The sequence below is a fragment of the Serpula lacrymans genome (assembly GCF_000218685.1).
Source record: "Serpula lacrymans var. lacrymans S7.9 unplaced genomic scaffold SERLAscaffold_10, whole genome shotgun sequence".
Classification (NCBI taxonomy): Eukaryota; Fungi; Basidiomycota; class Agaricomycetes; order Boletales; family Serpulaceae; genus Serpula; species Serpula lacrymans.
Genome location: NW_006763299.1, coordinates 944592 through 965462, shown reverse-complemented (window position 1 = coordinate 965462; position 20871 = coordinate 944592). Strand labels below are relative to the sequence as shown.

Below are 20871 nucleotides of genomic sequence, written 5' to 3'. Positions count from 1 at the left end.
AGCAATGCCTACTATTCTACTATTATTTCTTAGCAGTGGGACTTCGTCATTTTTTGAGGCTTTCCTCTGCCGAATCGGTGCTTCAATGCAGCATATGTGACCTTAGCGTTACTTTTTGTTACCTTTGTAACGTCCGAATTGTACCTCAAATACGAACTGACTGGGAACGACAGTACTATTTGCGATACAAGACTCCGAGCTCATCGCTGCGCGGAGTTACTAGGTTACTTCTGAAGTTCTGAGTCAAACAAGGACGGACACGTGACTGCGGCGACGACCCTCACGGCAACTTGCGATGAGTTCGCGCTTCGGGCTGCCGCCTTGCAAATTACGTGCATCATGTTTAATGATCTCCAAGTCTTTTGTTCATCGTCTGCAGTATTCATGGTTACAACATGGCCAACTCAAAAGCGCATGTGAGCTTTATTGTTCGACGACAATCACCGGCTACTTACATACTGTTATAGCCACAGGCTTTCTTGGTCTTTTATCCGAATACACGTATAAAAGCTTGGTCTTTTTACCAGCCTATACTTGCACTTCACCACCACTGGACTTTTGTATCTGTATTGCTATCTGTATTTTATAGTATCGCTATATATTCTACTGCGTCTGGAACGGCAGCCCACCTCTATCTCTATACTGCTTATCCATTTTCGCGTCTATCTCAACAGGCACCTTCATTCACTTCGCATCATTTTAACCATCATGGTCGGAAGCAACATTGAATCACAGTACATTGACTGTCCCTCCGACTTGTGGATCATAGACTCTGTCTCAAAATCCGAGTCTAGGTATGCTTTCGTAGTTCTGTCGTTACATAGGTATCTGACCCATACTAGTAGTTTTTCTCTTTATAGTACCATTCGCAAAGCTCCACGCGTCTCGTGCACAAAATATCTCGAACGTCAAGTGATACTTGCTTGGAAACGTATCACTCGTTCCGTCCACAAACGTGATCGGGCCTCCTTCCTCCCGAAAGGTTTCGTCCTCGTCACTTCACACCGTCGTAGCGTGCTCTTCGTATGATTAGCACTGCTCATTTGACGTCTGAGTGGTACTAGAGCCTATTTCGATCGCATTTTCCCCTCATCACTCTCCATGAACTCTCTACGTCCTCGCTGTCTCATCGTCATGCCATCATCCACCATTGTATCCATTAATATTCTCATAATTCACTGGTCATTTCATTCAGGTCACATGGTTATATTATTGTTAGAAGTATTAATACGTGGACTATCTTATAGTGTATTGCGTATGCTTTAGTCTTTTTTTTTTTTCCTTTTTTTTTTTTGTTAGCCATCTAGGAATCATTATTTTGGTTTTGTTGTGACTTATAAAAGCGCTGTATTACTATACTATACACACATACGAAGAGATAGTATAGGAGCGGCCTATGGATATAATTGCTGGATACTTGTTAACTGTTTCCAGTAGTTTTAGGATATGTTAATTATGTATCAAACGCAAAAACGTACGTGGGACGCGAACCCCTGAAACATTGGTGCTTGGGAAGTAAGGCTTTGGAGTATATTCTTCAATCTTTTGTTTTCAGCCTCTAATTCAGCCTGTGCCTGCCTGGAACGAGCGTGCTAGAGCAAAAGAGCCTTGAAGTTTTGTTGACGCGTATTAAACATTGCAGAAACTCACCCCTTGGCGCACAAGTTTGCGAAGCGCCTGAGTTCTACGCGCCATTTCATCGACTTTGCCCAAGATACATTCATAATAAAGTGTAGCACCTGTGCTACTGCCAGCAGTGGTTTCTGTTCCTGTCCCGACGGTTTCTTCCGAGTGATTAGCATCATGATGTTCTGAGCAATCGGGCTGGGATGGGATACCAGCTGCTACAAATGATAGTGATCGAGATGGAGGCGTTGGGGATGACGGATGAGATCTATCATCATCACGTGGTAAGGTAGCTACGCTCGATCGACGAATTGCCAGCTGATTTCGAGGGGCAGAGGATGGAGTGGGATACGCTGCAGCATCTAAACCGGTTGACCCTGTTCTCCGAACGGGGGACGTGAGATCGACGGGCACAGCCCGAAATCTGCCCATAGCCTATTAGTAACAAGTGTGACAAAACATTTGGCTGGGTAGAATCACATGTTGGTAGTGTTTGCCTGCGTTACCTTCATCTGAGGGTGTGGAAGCTGTACTACTGAGTCCACATTCTGTCCATCAGCACCATCTCCATCTCTCTCGCCTTCGTGTCTGTGTCAAGATCCAAGTGAAAATTTGCCCATTTACATACAAGGAGAACAAGACGAAAACTTACAAATCCTTCGAAATCATGCTGGGTCGACGGATGAACAGTTGGTTGCGAGGAGCGGACGACTGAATAGAATATGTGGTGGGAGTTGGAAGAGCTACCCCTGCTATCTGGCAAGAAGACGCGGGACTGGCATTTATTACCTGCTGTGATTCGAGACCTTGCTCGATTTCGATTTCGTCATCGCCATCATTGTCGTTCCTGCGACAACATTAGAGCTAAAGTCTTCCCATTGGTCGACAAGGAAAAAACACAGGAACCTACATGTTGTCCAAAATAACGCTGGAACGGCGGGTGTCCACTTGGTTGCGAGGGGCAGACGAGGGGGTAGGGTACGCGGCAACAGAAAAAATGGCTGAACCCGTTCTCTTAATAGGAGATGCGATATTGGGATCTGCAACCTCTGCTTCGATACCAAGCTCATGTTCATTCTCGGCGTCGTCTTCGTTCCTGCAACATTATCTGAGTCGAACCCTGACGATTTGCCTGCAAGGAAATTGACACAAAAACTCACATATCGTCTAAAACAATGGCCGGATCTTCTTCTTCAAGATCCATGGGGGCATCAGAGTCAAGACCAGAATCGGCAATAGAAGCAAGTTCTTCGAATCGTCCAGCATCATGGTTAGCTCTGATTCCTTCAAGTTCCCTTCGTAAACGAATATTTTCAGAGTAGAGCTGTGAAGTTCAAGACCTTGAAAAACTGCGAGGAGAAAGACAACGGCGAATTGCAGACCTCTTCTTTGGTCACCGCGGGAATGGCTCCGAAGTGCCTTCGAGCGAGGCCACAATAGGCGCGATATTTTGTCCGTGGCGACATGCCATCGATTCCATAACTGCCGACCTTGGAAATGAATGTCTTGAGGCTATATAAGTATCGTTGGTTTAATCACAGTCCAGAATCAGCAGTAGAAAACAACCCTTACGTTGTTAGGGTTGGTTGTAGAACGGTTATTTTGCTTATTTCCATATCCGAATACACCACTTTAATGAAACCTAAACGCTCCTGCTATAGTGAGATTAGAATACGCTGCAGCCACACAGTGATTGAAGCTTAGAGTACCGCAGTATGCAAGACATATTTCATGACACGTCCTGTGGTCTTTCCTAAGGCAACAGGACACGTAGAAACTACCATAAATTGCCTTTGAGAATAGTGGCATAATTATATGAACTGGTAGTCATGGCTTACGCTGATCCATGAACTGCTCATAAGTAAAGGAGGTGGGCTCCGCATCCTGGTTTTGGTTGGATCTGGACTGGGATTCGTTTGCAGAAGTTGAAGTTGAGAAGAGTTGTGCTAGAGTGGCTATGAATCCTATACAAAGGAAACATACATAAGTATTGTCAAAGTAACAACCGCAGATGCAGTACTCACGTTGCCCATTTGTTGGACGGTTTGGAAGCTCGATACTTCCAAGTCGTGATCGTCTCGAAAGAGCGCGACCCGGAGTCTGAGCGGCCCGGGCATGATTCAGTCGTGGTGTGCCTGTTCGAACCATATGTATACCGGGGTGATGGGATTTATAGTAGAGAGTGTTGGGGAAGGGTGAATATATATCAGAGACACCAGGTCTCTGTAACACCTTGCAGGAAAGTGAACTTCAAGTTCCACGGAGAGATTTTTGTAGTACCTTTGCATCTCGAAGGATTATGTATTGGCAGCACAGACAAAGGAGCGGGATTAGTGTTCAGTGTCGAGCCACCGGTGTGAAAGGGCCATCAAAGGTCAAAGGCTCGCTCGGAGATTGACAATATCCCATTCTCATCTCACGTCTTTGCCGGTTCTTCGGGGTCAAAATCTCCAAGGAATTCTATACCTGGATAAGTGATTGACCAGGGTAAAACGAGGACAGCATGGGCTGTCATATATTGAATTAGATAAACAAGAAAGACAGACTACGCCAGCAGTGAGATTCCAATCCCCCCAGGCCCAAAACAACATCCATATAATAAATAAAAACATTACAAAACGAAATTGTCCGCCCAGTGTTTCAATATACCCTCTCCTTCTAGGTGTTGCTTGATGTTTATATCTCGACAAACTATGATAGCATGCGAATTGCGAACGTCTTTGAAGAACGTTCTCTCTTTCTTCAGTTGAGGGATCTTGTTAAGATGTTCGATACAGCGAAGTTGGACGGGCGTGAAGATGGGTAGGTGCGATTTCGATTTCGATTTCGCCTTCGATCTTTTCCGTTCCTTTTTCTTTTCGGTACCGTCGGACTCTGGGGTTTCTAGCGCAGGTGAAGGTCCGCGAGGGCTAGTTTGGGGATCATCGTAAAATTCAGCTACGGCGCCTTCTAACTGGCTTTCCAACTTTGCAATTATGTGGATGAGCGTCTCGCCATTCAAAGAGTTCGCCTCGAGTGATTTAAGGCGACTACGCGAATGATGGGCAGCCAGTGAAAGTCGAACAAGGACCAGCGAAATGAATGTAGGAAGGAGCAACGGTAGGAGCGCGTATAGGAACTACACACATCTCATTAGCAAACAATGATAAAGGGAAAGTACATTATCGCACAATATTCAATGGGAATCCACGTTGGAGAAATGGTGGTAAAGGAGGGCGACTGTTCTTGATATTAGAGAACCACTCGGCGGAGAATACAGAGGGAGATGGGGTGCGTATTATTTCCATTGGTGACTCTGACATAGCATATGATTTGATTAGATATTTGTATTCCTCGTGACACTCTCTGGTGGAATTGAAATGAATCAAAAACTGGGACAAGTAGTCATGAGGGAAAATAGTTACACTTGAATGCCATTCTCCTCGTAATCCGCGAAAGGGTCTTCAGCGTCAATACAAGCGGTCACATAAGGTACGGTCATGTCGTTTATACTGGTTATGATCGAATTATGATTAACGTTTTCGAGTACAACAAATTTGAAAACCCACCCGTTCGCATAAATTCTAATGTTTGGAAACAATAGCAAAGCTTGATAAAATATACGTTCTACCACAGTCGGGAAAGTTAATAGCGTTTCGTGAAATGCATCTTGCTACTAACCTGGGTCTGCCATGACTTCTATAAGTGATCGACCCTTGACGGACCACTTGTCTACACAAAAGAACTGTTCGCCGGACCTCGAAAGCAATTTGGGTCCCAAGTAAGCGAAGATGGAAGAGAATGTAGAGGCATATCTAGGGATGCCGATATGAGGCGTAGCGAGGGTATTGAAGTTAACAGGGGTGACGGATTCGAAGAAACCACGCTGGTGAAGAATACTAAGAACATACATGTTTCAGTAAATACCTGTCGGTGAGGGAATGAAAATTACTAACCCAATCACATAGCGTGCTACAAGACCACCTAGACTGTATCCTGTAACAGAAAAGCGAGTGACAGTCTTCCCCTTTTCCCGTTGCTTCTCGATTTCCTCCAAGATCTATATTGGTTGTCCACTAAGCAAGGTTTGAGGCAAGAGAGCAACCAGGAGCCACTCACTTCTTTGGCGACTCTTTCACCTCCCCAGTCAACCCCATCATAGGTGGACTCGTCTTTATTGGTCTCGGCGGCTAGAACGACGAGTTCCACGCCATCTTGATCATTCGAACCCTTGACTTCCTGGATCATACGGTTTAGTTGTGCCAAGTGGCTAGGGTTACCCCACATGCCATGGATGAGCACAAGGAGATGGACGTTGGACATGAGCGCTCAGAGGATCGATAAGAATGATGTAGTGAAGACAGGAAGCTGGGACTGATTGGGACCACTTGATATTACTTGAATTATATGCCTAGACTCCACACCAGGCCTTCCACGAGAGAATGTAGCAGATAAAGGATAAGGAGGGCACAGGAGAGGGTGAGGGTTATTATAAAGCTGCGGAGGGAAACGCGGGAGATGTCTGTCTGGACAGCATGGAAAAGCAAGGTAACTTATTAGCATCGTGGACTCCGTGTCCGCGTCAGTGCGCGGCCGCAAGAGGTCGAATGCCGGCGGATCGGCTCATAGTAAGCCAAACTCACGACACCGCAGCCAGAGTAACGTTTGTGCAAACAACAAACTATCTTATCGCGCAGAACGTACAAGTCGCTTCACCTTACTTGAGGACAAACAAGTTTCCAGACAGAGCAATCGTATTGCTGGGACAATGTGGTATCTTACGAGTACTAAATGGTAATGTATGAACAAATAATGCTAAAGTATAGTGAAGTTTAACAGTGCAGGCTATTTTTGAACGACCGAATACCAACATGACAAGAAGTGACATTGCTCGCTTAAGATGATGCTCCGGGAACATCGTACTAAACATCGTAAACAGTGTCAGATGGCATATTGAGTAATAGGCACTGCCGTCTTACCTGGATGATCAAAGACGAAGGCCATGCAGTAGCAAATTGCTGGTCATTAAGGTAAGCGAATTGCAGATCAGGGAAGGCAGCATCTTTGAATCTGTCGCAAGAGTCAGGGTCAGTGACAATTATAGCAGCACAACCTGTTGCCCCTACCTCGTGAGTTTGCCCGACTGACCGGGCCCACGACGGACGTTGTCAAACGACAAGATCCCGAGAAGAACCTGTACAATAGCTCGGGAAAGAATTTCACGGCCAAGACATCTGTCATATCGCCCCGTGACAGTGAGTTCACGTAACATAAAGGTCGAGAAAGGCTGTACATACTTGAAAGCACCATCGCCTCGTAAGTACTTCTCCTTCGGACTGCGGGAGGCATCGAAAGTTGTCGGGTTGGGGAAAACATCGTCCTGCAAGAAAACATCATTACAAACTATATCAAGAAAAGTGAACGGAAGACGGACATTCAAGTTGGCATCGGCGATGTTCAAGAAGAGACGCTCGCCCTTGGTGACAGTTAATGACCCAACAGTCGTGTTTTCTTTGGCAACGCCTGCAGGAGGGAGTCAGACCAACTTGCCAAGCAATCAATCGAACACACAACTCACGGTAGACACCCCGGAAAGGAGGGTCCAGTCCTGCAAAAGTCGTCAGTTTACACGCAAACTACCAAGGAATTTATGTTGTACTCAGTGCCTCCAACACATAAGCCTCAAGTCCAGCAAATTCTTTCGCATCGGCATCTTCGGCCTGAGAGCGGAATGATGCAGTCTGGTCCGCATCCAAAAGGATGTTGACGATGTTTGTTAGTCCTGTTCGGTATTTGATCAGTTAAATGTGTGCGAAATATGTAAAATATCCTTGCGAACCCAATGATATCTCAACACTGTGAACCATGACAGCGAGAATTGAATTGGCCAACTGGTCTGTTGAATGGCCAAGTTCGAAAAGGCGCTTCAGGAAATCAACTCTGCCATCCTTCTTCGACTTGCTACCAAACATGCCCGAGATAGTTCCTACAAGTCCAGCAATGGAAATCTGTACGACATTATACCATACAATTTAGCACAGCATACATTCTGATAGATTTTAAAAAACATACCCTGTTACTCACAGGGCCACCAAGAGCACCCTTGATGTGGTGAAGGAGCTTCTCAACATGGCCTTTAGCAGCTTCTTGGAGTACCATATACTTGGATTGTTCGACGTCCAGGAAAACGTATCTATGGAGATGGAGGCAATGGTTCAAGCACTGAAAGATACGAAGTGCGATCCACATACGTATAAATTTCACCAAGCATATCATAAAGCTCTTGCTCGCCAAAGGCACCGTGGGGGCTCTCTTTCGATTTAATGCGAATACCAGCCTACAAGCCATTTCTCATCAGCATCAAGGCAATCAATCATTGTAGCTTACTCACCACCTCTGTCGCTGCCCAGTAAATGGGGACGTACTTAAGTACATCGCGCACGACATTGACACCGCGGACATTCTCGCCAACGAGTGAGAACGATTTCACCTTGATAAGCTCGGTCGTCTTTTTGAAGAAGTATTTACCAATGGCGTCGGCAGCCTCCGTTGATGGGGCAAGCGCGCCGAGGAATTCCTTCTTCTCTTCTTCACCATTCTCAGAAGCAGTGTAGAATCTATCGCGAGTGATGAGCATAACTGAAGCAGCAAGGAAACATTTTATGGTTCACCCTTTGCCTTTGATAACCTCCTTTGCTCGGGCTGCATACTCTGTGCCGAATTTGCTGGTATCCTTCAATATTTCTCCAACTTCCACATATCCTTCGACAGCGCTAGTGCCCGGGGTAACGCCGGGCCTCTTGAGATCGTACTGATCAAGCAACTTCAATTTTTTCAAATGTGGCTCCATCGCATCTGGAGTCATCAGTGGGAACCAAGTGTACACACTGTTCTTCGTGAAGTCATTGGGCAGAGTGCGCAAGATGAGACGACCAAGAGTCGAGCCGAAGCCAAACCCGTTGGGGTCACGTTGGCAATCAGCGAAGCCCCAAGCAGTCATGTTGAAAGGCGTGTAGTCTTGCGTGTAGAAGCGGTCACCACGGGTCAGAGCAATGGCATCACTCAAAATGGCACGTGAAATGGTGTATCCTGCGCACAATGTGGCTCAATAAAAGAGTCTCGTAAGACGAGCAAAATCATAACTTACCGGGGCAAAGCCCAGCACCTTCGACGACAGGCTTGGTTTGTTCAGCCTGCAGGCCAACGTATAGTTCCAAGTTGTCAATATGGCCGTACAATTTTTCAGCGGCATCGGCGATCTCTTTGTCGGGGTTCCATTCCAGGAAACTCTCGTATGCTACAAAGTGCAATTAATGTCTAACAGCTCATGTTGTATACCCAAACAACTTACTCTTCAAGCCTAAGAACTGATATGATACATTAGTAAGGTAACTGACAACGATGAAGAATCTCTTACCTTTCTGAAGTCATTCAAGGAGCAGACACCCCATGAACGGTTAGCCTCGATACCCATAACCTCGTGCAGACGCATGACATGAGGAGTGCTCCGTGCACCAAAAGCGGCAGCAGGATGCTCGGTCCTAAATCGCTGTGAGGGTTCTAACCAAGGATAACGAGAGTAAGACATACGCATCATGTAAAATTTTCGCAAGGTCCGAGTCTTTAAACGATCCATCTTCCTGACGTTTCAGACTATTGAAACCTTAGTAAAGGGACCGGATTAAATAAATAACCAACGTTACATACTCATCAAATGTCCAGTGTTGAATGTCGGGCTCAGACGCTTCGAGTACCGCTTCAGTGGAATAGAAATCCTTGACCGTGATCTGGAAGTTAGTAGGTGCCATAACAAGATGAGCTTTAGTCGTATAACACGAAATACAATTGAATTCACATACATCTTCAGGCTTCTTCCCAGGGAAGACTTTCTCAAATTGCGCCTGGATCCACTTCTCATCCTGCACGGATGTCGTAGCATGCCACCGGTATAAGCAATTGAACTGCCAATTGTCAATAATGTCAGTCCGCATTCAAGACCTAAATTATGAGTAGCATACCTCAACACTGCAGGCGTTTCCACGCCCTCGCTCGAATAGAGAATGATCGTTGTTCCGGATTTCCTGTGCATTCACAATGATAGTTAGCACTCAATTTTTGTCCAACATTTCTCAGATTCAACTCACTCCAAAGGGCGACAAGCTCCAGCTGTTTCCATAACGAACGAGTCCCAAGATAGCGCTGAAGTAATCGGAAAACACTACAGAGGCGAACCAAGCACAGTTAATCAGTCGTGAAATCTGGAAGATTTCTTCTTCCTGTTTTACACGCTTCGCTTCAGTGAGAGTTGAGGGGTCGAACCATTTGCCACGTTCGTTGATCTCGAGCAGGCGCTTTGCAATGTACTAATTTTGCATATGGGTATTGTAAACTTCCTCAATAACGATAGAGAATAGAAAAAAGCTTACATTGTGATTTCGGCTGAAAAGAACAAGAATAACGCACACTGCGGGGGGAAGAAGCAACAAACGGTCTTCGGCAAACACATCAGGATAGAGTAATCCACGTCCATCTCGAAGACGCAGTTTGTCCTGCGTTTCTTGGTCGTTGCCATACAAAGGCGCGAGGTCAACGTACGAAGAGGTCAAATTGATGCTGGGGTTCTTATGGTCGGTACGGAACACGCTGTGTATGACAAGAGCTGCAAAGGAGAACATCATGCTTGACAGGCCTGCCGGGTGTTTTACGAACTAGATCCGCGTTAATTTTAGTGATCTCACGTAAATCAGAAGATTTCATATACCTCTTTGCGTTTGAGGAGTGTGTCAAACACAAGACCAGCGTCCGGCATCTGGTTGCGAGGTTGTGGGTTAGCCTGTTGAACACTGCGCGAGTAGGGAGTTCCAGCTTTCCCCAGATCAGGAACGTCTGGGTTGTTATATGATCCATCAGCAGTACGGAAGGCAAGTTTGTCACCGAGATAGGTTGCAGGAGGATGTGGAAGGTCGTCGTACACTAAATGAATGCGTGTTATTCATACAAATATTTCGACGATCATTATGAAAACTTACAAAACTTGATGACGAAGGTCTGGATCAAGTCATGAATTTTACCAGGAGGATGGAATGCCATGAAACTGAGAATGTGCTCAAGCTAACAAAGACTTGTGAGAAGTTTTCGCCACATAATGCAATAGTACACACCAGTAATTTGCGATCGTCGATAGCGCTCGAGTGCTCAGCCGCATTTAGGATAGCAGCCTACGCGACGAGAATGAATAAACGCGTGACAGAGAAGGAAAGTTGAAGAAACATACAACAGTGGATTCACTAATGTCCTCGACACTGCGCTTCATCTGAGAATTGAACAGTTAGGTTAGACTGTCTTGCCCAAGTGTAATGTGTATGTATGCATACATAGTCTTTTATCTGCGCAATTACTTTGGTCTCGCCGGTGTGAGAGGGAGCTGGCGCAAACTCTGAAGAGGCCGAGCCATTTGCCTGCTGCTAGGATGGTTTAGAACGAAAGCGCGCATATAGCAAGTTACGAGGAATGCTCACCGACGCGGACGTCGATTTTGGAACGAGACGGGACGAAAGAGATCTGCCAAGGGTAGACATGGTGCTGGCTGCTCAGAGTGGGAGAGAGAGTCGGAGGATGGTTGGGAAAAGGACGACAGCTAAATAAAGGACCAGTAAGCGAGCCAGGACGAACCGGGTTGACAGATTGAGGACAACCCGAAACTGGTTCTAATCCGAAGAAGGACCCGAGCAACATCTTTGTTATAAAATCTAGGTAATCATGTTCTTTTTTGATGGGTTTCACGCCGCATCTAACGCCCATGCTTGAACTATACTTCCACTGCCGCTCAACGCTAATGCAATGCTCAGCGCCCAACACGTGTTCGCCACTGTCTCCAACGACGACTGCAACGTCCTTGTAGACTTGTGGTACGTCGTATCGTCTGCACGGCTCCGATAGTCGCGGTTAGCAAAAGCATCACACCCTAAGTTAATATATCATGTCTCCATAATTAAATCTGTCAAATCGCAGCGATTCTTCCGATGAGTTCTAGAGTTCTTCAAATTCCTTAATCCACACCCCGCGGAACCTTTTTGATCTTCGAACGGAAGACCCCGCAGACCATTACAGGACTGAACTGAGCTCAGCGTCTGTTGGTTATCGCACCGCGGCGGGCGTCGAATTCATTCATACAGCCCGAGTGATACCACAACCACATTTGACGCAAAGCTCACAGAAGTCGTAAGTAGCCTGAAAATCTGGATCACCCGGACGTCTGAAGACGGCTCATTACGTTCCCTATTCGTTGCTCTGGTAATGTGTTCGGCAGCATTCCAGTCATGAGCCATCTCTCGACATCGTCTCCGCAGCAGTGTGTAAAAGACAGCCTATTCCTGGCAATGACTGAAGGTGGATGCTATTCAATCTTTGGTCAAAATGCTTATTGTACTCGTCGTGACGCACGCTATAGCAGTCTTCATAGCACCATATGCATACAGTTCGGTCACCGCGTATCTTCTACACCGCCATTGGGGAAGACATATCACCGGGAAATAGATATGCAGACGGCGCTAGTGCAAGCCCGAAGGTCCCTTCATAGGATCCATATGGACCACTGACATCAAATGCGGTGAATAAGGATCTCGCAGATTGAGCTCCCAGTACGGAATTTACCCGTGGTCAAGAGAAGATACCCAAAAGTCACGCGGTCACGACACTTTATTTACGACGTGACGCGTCTGTTCATAATCACGTGATTTGACTTCTTGCAAGTATCACCTATGCTCTCACTTTCTCCCAGTTTGAGATAGAGTAATAGGAAACAGGGCAGAAGTCAATAAAATAGTGATAACATGTATCAAATATATTACTCTACAATGAGCCCATGGTTTTTCGTGAATCGGCCGAGTAGCAGTCGTGCATACAGGCTGTAGTCTCTCAGTACGTCTGAGATCTGCACTCTGCACTAGAATAGATGTGAAATTGTAACCACATCTCAAGATAGCAAAGACTGAAATCATGCTCTGGTACCGACAGCTGGGGGAGGTACCTCGAACTTCGCTGCAAAATCGTCGAATGAACTAGCTTTCAAAGCCACGTCTGCTACGAGAGGATGAGATGAATATTCTGCGTTCAGTCGTCTACATTCCGGAGGCGTCAGGCGTGACACATCGCATAAATGCTGGATACTCACCCCCATATTTCCTCTGTCTCGGCTGTCTTGCCTGCTCCAAGGCCAAGGGCGACGACTAGACCTGCAAGCACTTCTCCCTGCGTCCCGCTGCCTTTAGTCTGCTCCAGTGCTTCCTCCAAATCGCTCCTTGCCTCAACCACCTCACCCCTTAGTATGCGCACGATGCCACGCGCGGTAAGGAGATGGGCCGAAGATACGGACGGGTTGCCAAGCTGTTCCGTATAAAACGCTGCTGAATCTGCGTACGCGTTCGTCCCGGTTCTCAATCCGATAGATGATTCAATGAGCTGCAAGAGAAGATCATCCTCGGCCCACTTTTTCGCAGCGTTGAAAGCTTTTTGAGCGAGATCAGGACGAGAAATTGAAAGATATATGAGAACGGTTGCGGCGATGCTATTGAAGCGTGCATGGTGAGTATGTTGACAAATCTGGAAAGGAGAAAATGGGCGAGTCGTTGCTCCATTACTCACGCTTCCAGATTCTCTGATGCGCCGCTCAGTGTCTCTAACGCCTCCTCTACCTCACCGACCCTAGCAAAAGCAGTGGCAGCAACAACTCGTACGATATCTTTCTCTCTTTCCTCGCTTTCTTCATCAGCTTCTATTTCAACACACAGATCTCTCAACGCTTCCAGAGCCTCTTCCCCACCAGCGTCGACATATTGAGCCAAAGCTGTCACGGCTTTCAGTGCGACATTCTCTGTATCAGACGGTATTAGCGCAAGAGCGGATTGTGGGTCGTCTAGAGCGATGCTGGCACGGGCTTTGTACAGTAGTGTCGGGATATAATCTGCGGCAGAAGGCGAGGGAAGAGAAAGCTCAGCAAGTGATTTATACGCGCCTAGAAGAAACAGTAATATTAGTGCTTCTTTCAAGTCTACAATAAGAAATTTATTTGAATATTCATACCAAGGATGAACTGCTGTTTGACGTGATATAGCTCTGAAGAGTCCATTGTGCTGTAGATTTGGTGAAGAAAAAGTTTCAGTTAAGATACAGACTGAGCCGAGTCGATCGTTGTCGTGGCTCGGAATAAACTGCCACTTCCGCTCCTGTCCAAGATTCTCACGCTTGTTATAACTTTCACTCACATCGAAAACATACAATGTGCGTCGTCTTGCGTGGTGTTAAAGGCTATACGTTGAATCGTTGCTGCACAGATAATCCAGATCGACCTATTTCTCTTGTTACTATTTGAGACCTCCTTACGCTAATTCTTTTATTGTCGATAAAGAGACGGTCCCGAGATTGTCCTCGCGTTTTAGTTGATTTTAAATTTACCTTTTGATCGCTCAGGTGTGCATTCTATTTACTTTCCTATGGTGGAAGAGGCTCAATCAGACCAATTGACACCCAGCTATCTTGAGAGTTTGAATCGTCCGAGTCGAAATTTTATGCACACCCAGCCAGGATGTCTCATCCATCCCCTAACCCTCTAGCTAATCCCATAGGATCTGCTCAATCCTTCTCTTTTGGGTACATTACTTCTCTCAGCTCTCCCTCTGTCATCTCCCAAGCACGTTCTCAGATAGACAAAGAACTGATTGCTCTTGACGAGTCCATGCGCGTCCTCCGCACCCGTCGCAATTCGCTTGCTCCTATTTCTCGCCTACCTCCAGAGCTCCTTTCAACCATATTCACGCATTGCGCTCATTCGCCACACCTGCACGAGCATGCAACTTTCAGCATTCGCTTTATCAAAGTTGGACACGTCTGCCGCCACTGGCGCGCCGTCGCACTTGGCTGTCCGAGTCTTTGGAGCAACCTCGTGTTCTCATATCCACGGTGGACAGATGAAATGCTTATTCGCTCCAAAATGGCTCCCCTTGTAGTCAAAGTCGACTTAACATACATGACACCAAAGGTCGTTGAAGCACTGCAACAAGCACTGAAACACAGTATTCGTGTGAAAGATTTCAAACTTATCGCATCAAAGGAAATGATGGAAAAATTGTTGAACCAGGTTTCTGGTCCAGCTCCTCTGCTCGAATCACTGTCCTTGTCCAATTCCCGGTATAGTCACTATACCACGGAGAGCGGGTACCCATTGCCAGAAGTTATGTTCGAGGGACAGACCCCTCGCTTACGCCGACTGGAACTCTTCAAATGTGATATTTCGTGGAATTCGGCACTCCTCAGTGGCCTCACTCATCTCGATATTCGCAACACGGCGGCATCCGCTCGTCCCACCATGTCCCAAGTCCTCTCCGCACTTGAACGAATGCCTAGTTTACAGGTACTGACGTTAGAAGAGTCGCTACCTACACTTCCTGAATCTGTTCATAAACTTCCGACTATTGGTTGTGTTGTTCCTCTCCAGGCCCTACGATCTATCCGCCTCAGCGGTCGTGTCATCGACTGTGCGCACGTTCTTGCACACATGTCTTATCCATCTACTGCTACCCTCAAGCTCGCTTGCAAAGCGGGCCCGGCAGCTAGCTTCGACTTTTCAAGCATTTTCCCGGCTGTCGTAGCTAACTGTGGCGGTAGTGGAACCTCTGGCGAGAAACCTTTGCGCCACTTGCAAGTCCACAACCTTGCCCCTAATAGTGTACGATTTCAAGGATGGCATTCGCCTGAGCCTCCACTGCATGTATTTTCCAATATCAGGACAGCGGCCATGTTTAGTCAAGATGAGCCCACGTCACCGCAGATCGAAATCGACATGTCATGGTCATCTTTTGGGTCGGACAAGCCGATGGGTGTTGTCCAGTCCATGTGCAACGTGCTCCCGCTTGCATATGTGCGTACATTGCATGTCCATAATTTCTCCTATGTTCCAAAGTCTTTCTGGCTTGACGCCTTTGGTGGGCTTACGCGTCTGCGTACGATTCGCAGCAGCAATATTCCAATAGAAGGTCTTATCGATGCACTCGTCACAGAGGTTCCTGGAAGTGGTCGTCTGCTTCGCCCCAAAAAATTTGGGGAAGTCTTTTTGCCAACAGTCTGTGAAGTCGTGTTAGAAGGCGTGGACTTCGAGGATGGGAGTAGCCTGCTCGATGACTTGTTGGATTGTATGATGGATCGTGCGGAGCGAAGAGCGGAGATAAGGAACCTGAGCATACAAGATTGTCGTCACATCTACTCAGATGATGTTGAAAGACTGGAAGAAGTCGTGGTGGATGTGGTGTGGGATGGAATTGAGCAGGGCTATGAAGATGAAGAGGAGGAGGAAGACGAGGAAGAATCAGATCCATACTATCATTATCCCACATGGGACGATGATGATGATGATTATATGGACTGGCACTTGTATTTCTAGTGCGCATTCTTCTGGACTTTCTACTTTCCTAAAACGAGATCTGACTGTATACCACACCGCATGTCAAAGATCTTCACTACTTGTTCGTATTCGGCATCATCTTTCACACTGATACTACCTTTTTATACAAACTTTTGAATGTTCATCATTGCTTTCCTATATTTTGCTGTACTATCATAATCAAACGCTGTGTCTTGTTTTACAGTAATCCCATAAGTACTGTAAAAAGGCATTGCGGATGCTGCGGTACTTACGTACACCACTGCTTCAAGTTGAATGGCCATTTCAGAAAAAGCAAGAGCGTGACCGCATCGCTTCGATCCGCTTGTAATAATCCCAGCTATACTTAACTGAACCAGCTCCTCACTCTACTCACATAGCGCTGCGGTCGTTTGCGGCTGGTCTTTGCTTTCTTCTTCCATATGGCTAACGAGTCAGGGAGCGGCGGCAAGGCTTTGTCGATACCCTCAATGTCAACCACCAGCCTCAGTGCCAGTCAAAGTGTTCACAGTCATGCACTGACCTTGCCCTCGATAGCCAGGACAGTGGTTACATCCCCTCGTGCGCTTGATTCAAATTGTAGTTCAAGTGATGAATGGTGGCTGATAGTGCCATTTCTTGTTAGCATGGGCTCGAGACGAACCACCCTCGCCGACGGACAACGCAGACGAGTTGGGCAATTCACGGCACACGGCTGATTCTCGTCCTTCCGACGTTGGCTCCCTGAATTCTTCGTCTGTCGGTGCAACGGGTCCTGCCCACGATTCACATTGGTGGACATTCGCTAGACCTCGCCATTCCAACATGGACGCGCCTCATGTGTTTTCAGAAAACGACTTTGGCCGGAGACCTTCTATGCCTGAGAAGAAAGTAGACCGGTCATCGTGGCTTTTGCCTGGCAATCGACGATCGCAGGATGTTGCGGGAATTTTGCCAACAGAGAAATTAAAACTTAATACCACCTTACCACGCCCCCTGGGGGTTGAGGAATCAAGTCGCAACCCAACGATACCACCACCTTCGGTGCCGTTCACGATGTCACACAGCATGACCCCTGGTTGGGACACCCCTTGGCAGCCTGTTACTGGCCGAGGAAATTACTCTCATATATATAACAACGAAGAAGAGAAGCATAGCGATAACTCCAGTGGCAGATCTGGTTACGGCGGATCTGGCAAAAAGAGGCTGAGAGCATTCATTTTGACTAATATCTATGTTCCCTTGGTACGTTGATATTTGTGCTTCGACATTCCCAAACAATTGTTCATTTCAGTAGTTATTTCGATTCATCAACGTCACGTTCACTACTGCGGCTTTGGCTATCGCGATCCGAATACGCATATGGGAACTACGCTCAGATGTGATGGGAATAGTTGGGAGTTCTCCGTGCGTTCAGCAGTCATTTTAGTGATATGATAGCACTAAATCTTTTGACTTCCTAGGACGCTTGTGATTATTTTCGCACCCCTTACTCTCGTTCATGTCATGGTCGCCATATATGTGGGTCGTATTATCTTATCTTTGTGTGGTTATTTTGCTCACTATTCGGGTAGCTCGAGTATTTTGGTCGACCTGTTGGGCTCTGGCGCACTTCTGGCAAACTCGCCCACACTCTTCTGGAAGTTTTTTTCATCTGCGCTTGGTCTGCAGCCCTTTCACTATGTTTCGACAACTTCTTCACTTCCCTCATTCCCTGTGCATCATTCTCGAGCACTTCATGGTATAACGAACTTCCACGGCCTCAGCTTCCCAATGTCACTTTGACAGATCTGGGACGTGGTGAAGGGGGTGTCGGTGATACCATCTGCGACAATCAACTGGCTTTGATCTGCTTGGTGGGTGTTGGACTCATCATGTACTGCATCAACCTTGTCATCAGCCTATTTCGAATTTTTGAGAAGGTAAAATACCATGGCGCGCGGCTTGGTGCATAGCTGCGCGGATCCTAGATTTTCATCCTGGTGTCATTGCTTCTATCTAACATAAACCTATTTCTCATTTCCTTTATTTTTTGTTTCGTTTTATTTACTCCTTCAGTTTTGTCACAATCATGGTCCGCCTCTCATTCCACCTTCATAACATCATACCTGTACATTCATCACATCTCAGCGGACATTGTATACCACGTAGATTTATCACCCGCGTCATCTTCCTGAGATCGGTCAAAAATAATATAAACCCTCTAGCCACATAACGATAACAGCAATAATGTCAATGTGATTGGGGACCAATACTGTGATACTACTATGCTTGCATACAATACTATTAGCTGAATCGACATCACGAATGCGTCGGGTATCGATGTTATACAGTGCTCCATCCAGTATATATTGAGATACTGTCAAGAATTTGAGTGGATCTATCACTCAGTTTTATCGGACTCGGAAGTAAGAATCTCGAGTGTTCTACTCCATTCAACAACGGTTGGATGCGCCCTAACCTGTTATGGTGATGATAGAAAGAGAGAAGGAATTAGAACCGATGAGCACGTCATCGTAATGTTTTGTTTCTGTAACATACCTTCATCGGATCAAAGTTAAGGACTTGGAGTCCCTTCAAAGAAGTCGCACGGGAAAGAGCTACATACGCTTGTCCTATCGTTGAAAGTTAACTAAAATGGTCGGCAGTTTCACGGAAGCGACCGACCTTTCTCGAAAACCCTGCCTAGATCGACCTTGACACGCTCCAGAGTTTGACCTTGGGACTTGTGAATTGACATAGCCCACGAAAGTATAAGAGGCAACTGATAATAGGTAACAATGAGTCGAATGAAATTCAGCGTGATGAGACTTGCCTGTGTTCGAGCTACTTGGATCTCTCCACTCGGCAGTTCCACTTTCCATACTTCAGGTGTAATGATCGTCTCCCTTGCCTCGCGATTGGGCACTGAAAACGCCACGACAGGCATGTCCATAGATGCCTGGCCGACTTTTGCAGGTTTCTTGGCATCACTAGCCATATTGGTTCCATAGAAAGCTGGGTCGGCGAAGGCTATGACTTTGCCAATACTACCGTTTACCAATGTTTCGTCTACATTCTTGATCAGCATCACTTGTGCGCCAATGCGCAATTCTAACGTCTTTGGAGCCATGAAATTCGCAAGCATTTTTTCGCGCTGTGCAGGATCCACCGTTCCGCTGTCTGTGGATTCGTATTTTTTCGCTTCCCCCACCAGTTGGGAGATGCGGGTTCGGTTAGAGCGCTCGACGTCTTCGCGGCGAGGAAACCTGGACAGAACAGGAATGAGTCGTCCATGGTAAAGAAGGCAATGTCGAACTTACAGTTCGGTTGCAGTGAGTCCATCATCGTATGTCAGCTGTCGTGAGAGCGATTTAAATGTGTGAACAGACGCAAAAGATAGCTTGCCAAAACGCATTTCATTGAGCATATCAACAAAATCTGCAAGCAATATCAGTATGCATATGTAAAAGGTACCTACTACATACCTTGGTCTTTTTGTCTGAAGACTTTGGTGAGGTTAAATGTCCTTTTGATGGTCTGGCCCCAGTACTGCGCCTCAAATGCGAACTTTACCTGCCCTTCACCTTTCATGACAGGAGGGAGCTGGAAGAAGTCTCCAGTAACGATAACCTAGTTCGTAAGTCAGAATGAACTAGTACACGAGAATTAGAAGGATGAACCTGCGTGCCGCCAAAAGGTTCTACAGATTTCTTTATCATGCATCCAATCTTTGCGAGTTTGTCAAAGAGGTCACCATCAACCATGGAAACTGATTTTATACAGTATGTCAATACTTTACTTGTAGAAGCTCCATAAAACGAGCGATCACCTTCGTCGATGATGAGCACTTTGGTCCGTAGCCATCGCGTCATAGCTTTCTTATTTTTTCTCACCTTAACGACCAAATCATCTGCGCTACCTACACCAAGGCCAATTCCAGCAAAGGAGTGGATAGTGACGCCACCAATATTACATGCTGCGATACCTATCGTACCACAGCATTAGTAAAACTGTGGAGTGAATGCAGAGAAATACGCACCAGTCGAAGCAGTAATGGCTACCGCATCCGGTGATTTTGAGTACCTCTTCTGCATAGTCTTGATGATTTCGCGGAGGAGTACTGACTTGCCAGTGCCTAGAAGGGACGGTAGATGCGTCAGTACTGACTTTGGGAGGCGATGGTAACATAACACGCTCTGTACCTGCGCTACCCGTATAGAATACACTGTGTCCCTCTTCTACCAGTTCCAGTATATGTTTCTGCTCTGCACTGAGGAACACTGCTGCTGGTTTGGACGCTGATTTGGATTTGGACAGGGCGGTGACAGTTACAGACGGGATTTCTCGTGCGCCAGAGGAAGAAGATGTGCCCATAGTTATAAAGTTAGTGGCCTTAGATAAAGGGTCCTCTTTCCATGTTGGAGGTAATTGGCGTTTCTTGGCTGGAGGTTGTGGCAGACCAGGTATGGGACGTTTGTTATTGGCATTTTGGATAGAGCTCATCGCCTGAGCTGTTTGTTGTTCAGAGAAAGTGGTCTTCCCGGATAACGCGTCTTGTATGTCCTTCATGCGTTGTTCCTTGGCTGTGAGGGGCTTTTCTGATGCACTGGGTGGCGTAGGCCAAAACTCAGGTTCTTCAGTAGACTGCTGTGAGCTAGAGGACCAATCTCGCTTGATTGTTCGAAGACCTGACATCGCCTGCTTTGATGAGTTGGCCATGGCAGAACTGGAGGACTTGATAAAATGAGAAGCAATATGCTATCTTGGTGAGAACGAGGAGTGCGGATCTTGACGAGAACTGCGCCAAGTGACACCTGCAACGAACAAAAATGTTGAGCAACCTAACACGCGTATTGAAGCTATCATTCGGA

At 46.5% G+C, this 20871-nt stretch overlaps 8 protein-coding genes across 8 annotated transcripts; 4 read left to right on the top strand and 4 right to left on the bottom strand.

Annotated features, from left to right (window-relative positions):
- Nucleotides 1-303: 303 nt before the first annotated feature.
- On the top strand, nucleotides 304-1364 carry SERLADRAFT_473106 (uncharacterized protein; the record flags this gene model as incomplete). Its single annotated transcript, XM_007320843.1, is given in 5 exon segments — nucleotides 304-416; nucleotides 468-794; nucleotides 843-1292; nucleotides 1317-1332; nucleotides 1346-1364. The coding sequence occupies 2 exon segments, from the start codon at nucleotides 396-398 to the stop codon at nucleotides 726-728; spliced, it is 282 nt and encodes a 93-aa protein (XP_007320905.1).
- Nucleotides 1314-3016, bottom strand: SERLADRAFT_473105 (uncharacterized protein; the record flags this gene model as incomplete). Its single annotated transcript, XM_007320842.1, has 7 exons — nucleotides 1314-1424; nucleotides 1479-2050; nucleotides 2107-2214; nucleotides 2279-2473; nucleotides 2537-2722; nucleotides 2787-2950; nucleotides 3009-3016. 5 exons carry the CDS (start codon nucleotides 2828-2830, stop codon nucleotides 1630-1632), a joined length of 954 nt encoding a protein of 317 aa, XP_007320904.1.
- A 1066-nt stretch (nucleotides 3017-4082) lies between these two features.
- On the bottom strand, nucleotides 4083-6169 carry SERLADRAFT_416858 (uncharacterized protein; the record flags this gene model as incomplete). The annotated part of the gene is made up of 7 exons (XM_007320841.1): nucleotides 4083-4744; nucleotides 4797-4971; nucleotides 5031-5117; nucleotides 5175-5232; nucleotides 5287-5504; nucleotides 5562-5665; nucleotides 5725-6169. The coding sequence occupies 7 exons, from the start codon at nucleotides 5926-5928 to the stop codon at nucleotides 4238-4240; spliced, it is 1353 nt and encodes a 450-aa protein (XP_007320903.1).
- Nucleotides 6170-6341: 172 nt separating this feature from the next.
- SERLADRAFT_416857 (uncharacterized protein) lies at nucleotides 6342-11183 on the bottom strand (the record flags this gene model as incomplete). Its single annotated transcript, XM_007320840.1, has 28 exons — nucleotides 6342-6527; nucleotides 6585-6675; nucleotides 6732-6839; nucleotides 6903-6985; nucleotides 7040-7128; nucleotides 7184-7213; nucleotides 7265-7387; nucleotides 7445-7613; nucleotides 7678-7798; nucleotides 7857-7942; nucleotides 7997-8222; nucleotides 8277-8694; nucleotides 8753-8902; nucleotides 8957-8972; nucleotides 9023-9146; nucleotides 9196-9258; nucleotides 9313-9392; nucleotides 9465-9566; nucleotides 9624-9686; nucleotides 9750-9968; nucleotides 10032-10044; nucleotides 10069-10313; nucleotides 10367-10578; nucleotides 10635-10716; nucleotides 10767-10823; nucleotides 10880-10918; nucleotides 10980-11069; nucleotides 11124-11183. The coding sequence occupies 28 exons, from the start codon at nucleotides 11181-11183 to the stop codon at nucleotides 6501-6503; spliced, it is 3186 nt and encodes a 1061-aa protein (XP_007320902.1).
- Nucleotides 11184-12395: 1212 nt separating this feature from the next.
- Nucleotides 12396-13789, bottom strand: SERLADRAFT_473098 (uncharacterized protein; the record flags this gene model as incomplete). The annotated part of the gene is made up of 4 exons (XM_007320839.1): nucleotides 12396-12725; nucleotides 12779-13171; nucleotides 13249-13618; nucleotides 13687-13789. The coding sequence occupies 4 exons, from the start codon at nucleotides 13730-13732 to the stop codon at nucleotides 12602-12604; spliced, it is 933 nt and encodes a 310-aa protein (XP_007320901.1).
- A 74-nt stretch (nucleotides 13790-13863) lies between these two features.
- SERLADRAFT_451219 (uncharacterized protein) lies at nucleotides 13864-16243 on the top strand (the record flags this gene model as incomplete). The annotated part of the gene is made up of 3 exons (XM_007320838.1): nucleotides 13864-13884; nucleotides 13938-14073; nucleotides 14135-16243. The coding sequence occupies one exon, from the start codon at nucleotides 14189-14191 to the stop codon at nucleotides 16037-16039; it is 1851 nt and encodes a 616-aa protein (XP_007320900.1).
- A 92-nt stretch (nucleotides 16244-16335) lies between these two features.
- On the top strand, nucleotides 16336-18249 carry SERLADRAFT_473093 (uncharacterized protein; the record flags this gene model as incomplete). The annotated part of the gene is made up of 5 exons (XM_007320837.1): nucleotides 16336-16600; nucleotides 16665-17263; nucleotides 17316-17425; nucleotides 17482-17539; nucleotides 17593-18249. The coding sequence occupies 5 exons, from the start codon at nucleotides 16462-16464 to the stop codon at nucleotides 17971-17973; spliced, it is 1287 nt and encodes a 428-aa protein (XP_007320899.1).
- Nucleotides 18250-19522: 1273 nt separating this feature from the next.
- On the top strand, nucleotides 19523-19984 carry SERLADRAFT_395475 (uncharacterized protein; the record flags this gene model as incomplete). Its single annotated transcript, XM_007320836.1, is given in 4 exon segments — nucleotides 19523-19630; nucleotides 19681-19769; nucleotides 19830-19941; nucleotides 19961-19984. Coding segments are annotated over 3 exon segments (218 nt in total), but the record flags the coding sequence as incomplete, so codon positions are not given.
- Between the last annotated feature and the right edge of the window lie 887 nt (nucleotides 19985-20871).